Below are 4,924 nucleotides of genomic sequence, written 5' to 3' on the forward strand. Positions count from 1 at the left end.
CCAGCAAAAGCAAACAGTTGCAATAAATCATATGCACAATTAGAATTCTAGTGCTGTGGGGAGCAGGAGTCCTTCCTCTGCAGTACTCTACCCCATTTGTTGAGACTTGATTTGGAAATGAAGTTAGGCTGAGCAGCCACTACCTGAAAGACTTCCTTTATAGCCAGTTGGTAAAAGGGAAGAATGTGATTGTGCCCTTTAGCTTGCAGGCCTTCCTTATAAAACAGCACCTTTAAGTTCCTTAACTATAACATGTCAAGTCATCATCTTTCATTTGGATATGCTGACAGACTTACTATGCACTAAGCTCTCATCCTAAGAAAAGGAGATGACGATAGATTCTTAATATACTAGAGAGAAGTTCTGGCACATTTATCAAACAGTCTGAATAAGAACTACACCTTGTCCCCCTTTAGTTCTTCCTTGGTATCACCAATAGCTCTCTGCCAGACTTGTTTTTCTAAACATAAGAATGGCCATTCAGGGTCAGACCAAAAGCCCCTTTAGCCCACTATTCTGTCTTCTAACAGTAGCTAATGCCACATGCCCTCAGAGGGAATGAACAGAACAGGTAATCAAGTGATCCATCCCCTGTTGCCCATTCCCAGCTTCTGGCAAACAGAAGCTAGGGCTATCATGCCTGCCCATCCTGCCTAAGAGCCATTGATAGACACCATCCTCTTTTTTTTTTTTTTTTTTTTTTTTTTTGAACCCTGTTATAGGTTTGGCCTTCACAACATTCTCTGTCAAAGAGTTCCATAGGTTGACTAGGTGTTGTGTGCAGCAATACTTGCTGTGTTTTTTTTTTTAAACCTGCTGCCTATTTTCATTTAGTGGCCCTGTAGCTCTTATGTTAGAGAGCATAAATAACACTTATTACTTTCTCCAAGTCATGATTTTATAGGCCTGTCATATGTTGCCTATTTTGTCTCTTTCCCAAGCTGAAAAGTCCCCATGTTAATCTCTCTTCATATGGAAGCTGTTCCATTTTCTGAACCCATTCCAATTTTTTTTTAGATGGGGCTAAAAGTAAACTTAACCTTTCAGCCTTCATAAAGTAGCCAACGTCCAACATACCCATTCCTTTGCAAACCATTTTATATAACATTAACTCTGTCTCTGACAGAGCAAACTGCTTTGTTTACACTAGGACTCAACTGAAAACATCCCACTACTTGCTCTTGCACTAGAGAAACTTCAACAGCCAGGTTGCATGGAATAGTTTTGGCCTAGAGACGGTGCTGGCAGCTTATTGAAGCCTTGTCTATACTAGCTCTTCTACGTAAGCTGAATTAGTTCAGTGATGGGAACTTTCCTTTTACACTTCAACTCCTGTTCTTCCCTGAGTGCTATGAATATCTTAACCTTGATTTGTGATGCCCTCTACCCTAGGTGTTTTGCAGTCTAAATCTTACTAATGTTAGGATTCCACAGATCCTGGAAAAAACATTTTTTGGGGTGGCCTCACCTTCTCCTAGTAGCAATGGTGCACCTTTCCTCAGCAGTGTGAATACATACACTATAAGCTCCCTTCAATCAAAAACCACAGGTAACTATTAGTGTTTTATTTAAGGTAGTAGAGCAGTTGCTCAAATTTATTCTTTGACAATTAGAAACAGGTTAACCATAGACTACAAAAGCAGGCAATATATTTAACCATACTCAAAGAAATATCCTCTATAGGATACTAAGTCAGTTTAATCTCTACGATAAAAAGCAAGCCTGATCCAGTACTAAGATTCCCAAAGATAGGTGTAATTGGAGGTTAACTTAAAAGTCCTTAGACTTCTTTAAAAAAACAAACACTGCTCCATTCTTCAAATAAATCCTATGGATAATAGCTTGCTTACATCTCCCATGCCATTAAAAAAACAGCCAACCTACTACCATTCCTCTGCTATATAACCTGGGGAAAGCCACCACTCTATTTTCCCCCTCATGGCTTGAAAAGATTCAAACTCTTGCTTAAATAATTTAACCTAAAGCGTGCTGTAGTTGTTTTAAGGCTGCTACACAGTGATTTCACAAGAAAGCAACCTATTTTACCCTTTGCTTTATTTCCAAAAAATCAAATGTTTAAAAAAAGTTGGGTAAGAGATGCCTTAATCCTTATCAGCTCAGTATAGGGCAGAAAGCTCAGGACATCTTTTAACTGGAAGTTATCAGATTGTCTCACAGAAGGCACTGCACTAGTTTTAGGTTTATGTTCAGTCTGTCTCTGCACAGTCATCTTCGTCCCCACTTTGAGAATGCTCCTCCTCCACTTCCTTAAGGCAACAGCTTAACACTGACTTCTGGATGGACTGTCTTTCCTCTGCAACAATGAGGGTGAGGTACACAATGAAAAATGTCACTATTTAACATGTCTTCATATAGAGGGAAGTACAAGAAGTTCAAATAGTTACACTGACCAATTGAGGAGCCCAGCTCTACCAAATAACGAGACTGACAGGAGCGAAATAACAAATGCATCATACAACAAAGTCCATGTGTAACAAGGCCCCTTTTAGAATGTATGAATGGAGCAGCTGCTTACCTTCACTGGTGCAGTTGTGCAATAGTAGCAGCAGTTGTTTCCTATTGTACTGAATGAGGAACTTCTGACATGTTCTTATTGTCCCTGTTAGAGGAAACAAGGGAAAAAGTTCTGTATGTTAGCAGAGGGCTGAAGCAAATTAAATGCCACAAAGTAGCACAAGAGTCCATTTAAATGCTGCTACAATGTAGTCTCCCTGCCCATGCTGGAAGAAAGACTGCAGTGGATCAAACAGCAAGAACAGCACAGGCTATAATATTAATCCACTACAGAAATAGTGCTACATAATGAAAGAACTCTTATTATCCCTCCAGCCTTCCTTCCCTGTTTTGAAACTTCTTGACAGGAACTCAGTTACCACTTTGCTCCACTTGAGAGTTGATCAAAACAGCTCCCTGGTGGCAGATTACCAAAATGTGATCGGGGTAGCTAGCTTTTTGCTGTAAATAGAGAAGTTGAGAGAATAAAGTCACATCTGCAAAGTAGGAGGGCCTTTGTTTTGAAAGCAGTAACAGTAATGGAGAACAGATAAGTGAATAACTCAGCATAATGAAAAAAACAGCAGAGCTTCTAGAGTCCATAACAGAATGAAGAATGTCTTTGCTTTTGGATGACCTATTAAAAGTGAGTTTATGCTAGCCTCAGTGAGGCATTACATGGGCTTCATCTGTCATATAACTGGAAAAACATTAAATAACTGAGGGCTCTTTCCCTCCTAATCATTACAAGAGTAATAAGAAACTCAAGATCTCAAAGTTCTGAGATCTTGCTGCACTAGGAGGAATTAGTAAGACAGGTCACCAAAGAAAACCTATTGAAAGTCTTACCTCCAACATGTAGTGTGTTGAAGAAACAGGAATAACGCTGATTCCTGTTCTCTAAGTAAGTGACAAAGGGAAGAGCTGACCACAGGAGCCTGTAGAAGTCCTTTCGGCAACGTAAGAGAACTATGCCTGTATAGGCATTGAGATATTTCACTGGGCACACAAAACAGCTGATTAGAACAATTGATCTTTCATTACTCACTTGAACATTATATCCTATTTCAGAAATTCTGGTTTATTTACAGAACCTGAGGTTCCAAGTAGCTTATACTGAAGCAAAGACCCACATGCTTTCCAGAACTAATTCTACATATTTGCTGGCTGTGCAGCCACAGCATGAAAGGCGGTAGGAGACTAGACACAGCAAGGGCCTATGCTGATTTTTCCCAAGCCTCATTACCTGGCAGCCACTCGCCTCCAGTCAGGAGGATGGGTACGACAACGCACTGCCCTTTCATCAAGGGCTGCTAAAACAGAAAAATTGCCACGAGCCAAGGGACTGCACTTTAATCTCCTTTTAGCCCCGGGCAGTGCTTTGGGAAGTGGGGGCGAAAGGCCCATTCCGGATCGGTCGGAGACTCCGCTTAGCACAGAAATGACACGCATTTGTTGGTGATTTTTCAAGACTCACCCACCCCTTGCGACACTGAAACAAACACCCCGCGCTCTACGTCCAGTGATGGCTGGGCAACCCCCGACCCCATCTCTGGGGTGCGCGCAGGACCCCGAGAAAGGGGGTCCGAGAGCAGGGGCAGCCGGAGACCTGTGAAGGAGATGGAGCAGCAGGCGAGCCCGTAGTCCCCGTGGGTCCGGGCAACCGCATCCTTCGCCGCAGCGCTCACCGCCCGCTCGTCGATGCACTGCCGGCAGCGGGGGTCTTCGGAGACGATCTCACACAGCAGGTACCTACAGCGCAAGGCACCGCGTTAGTGGGGGGCGGAGAGGGACCGCGCCGAGCGAAGCAGAGACCTCAGCCCCACCTGTGCTTGAAGCGCACCATCTCCTTGTCCTCCGGCCGCGCGCCGGCCTCCCCGAAAGGCCGAACCAGACAGACACTCAGCTCAGCCAATGGGAGTGTCGTCTCTGGGCGCTACAGCCAATCGACATTCAGCAGGGGCGGAGCCGGAGGGGCAGGAAACACCGCGAGGGAGCGTCGCGCGCGCGCGCATCACGTCCTCGGGCGCAAGGCTTTGAGCGGCGCGTGCGCGGCGCCAGACCGCTGGCGGCACGCGGCTGGCTGGTAGCGCAGGGGCACTAGCCCGCGGATAACCGCCCCTCCCCCCTTCACGGCGGGGTCCCTGCGGCAGCCCGGGCAGCGCCTCGCGGCGCGGCGCGGCGCGGCGCCTCCCTTCCCGCTCCCGCCCCAGGCCCCACCCCCGGCGTTAGCCCCACGCGGTGGCAGCAGAGCATCGCTCAGCGCCTCCCGCGTCCCCGCATCTGCCCCGCCTCCTCCGGCCGGTGCGAGCCGGGGCAAGGCGGGCTGGTTGGCTGGCTTGACTAAGGTCCCTGGCCCCGCCCCGCCCTTGGCCCCTCTGTCCTCATCTGCCCCCCCCAGCCCCTGACC

At 46.5% G+C, this 4,924-nt stretch overlaps 1 protein-coding gene across 2 annotated transcripts; it reads right to left on the reverse strand.

The window, feature by feature from the left end:
• Positions 1-2,039: 2,039 nt before the first annotated feature.
• POP5 (POP5 homolog, ribonuclease P/MRP subunit) lies at positions 2,040-4,499 on the reverse strand. Of its 2 annotated transcripts, none has more exons than XM_038372818.2 (5): positions 4,341-4,499; positions 4,124-4,266; positions 3,364-3,513; positions 2,537-2,620; positions 2,040-2,314 (listed from the first exon to the last, which is right to left on the reverse strand). In XM_038372818.2, exons 1-5 carry the CDS (start codon positions 4,358-4,360, stop codon positions 2,208-2,210), a joined length of 504 nt encoding a protein of 167 aa, XP_038228746.1. In that variant the 5' UTR covers positions 4,361-4,499; the 3' UTR covers positions 2,040-2,207. The 2 variants fall into 2 exon arrangements, with proteins under 2 accessions (XP_038228746.1, XP_038228745.1); XM_038372817.2 differs by having other exon boundaries at positions 3,992-4,266.
• Positions 4,500-4,924: the final 425 nt, after the last annotated feature.

The sequence above is a fragment of the Dermochelys coriacea genome, chromosome 15, assembly GCF_009764565.3.
Source record: "Dermochelys coriacea isolate rDerCor1 chromosome 15, rDerCor1.pri.v4, whole genome shotgun sequence".
NCBI lineage: Eukaryota > Metazoa > Chordata > Testudines > Dermochelyidae > Dermochelys > Dermochelys coriacea.

Bases quoted from the DNA above. Each gene is read 5' to 3' on its own strand.
- POP5 (XM_038372817.2), bottom strand. From the start codon at position 4,360: ATGGTGCGCTTCAAGCACAG. The intron at 3,514-3,991 runs GTGAGTCTTGAA...TTGTGTGCCCAG, and splicing joins TTCAGTGTCGCAAGGGGTGG to TGAAATATCTCAATGCCTAT. The intron at 2,315-2,536 runs GTAAGCAGCTGC...TCATTGTTGCAG, and splicing joins GCACAACTGCACCAGTGAAG to AGGAAAGACAGTCCATCCAG.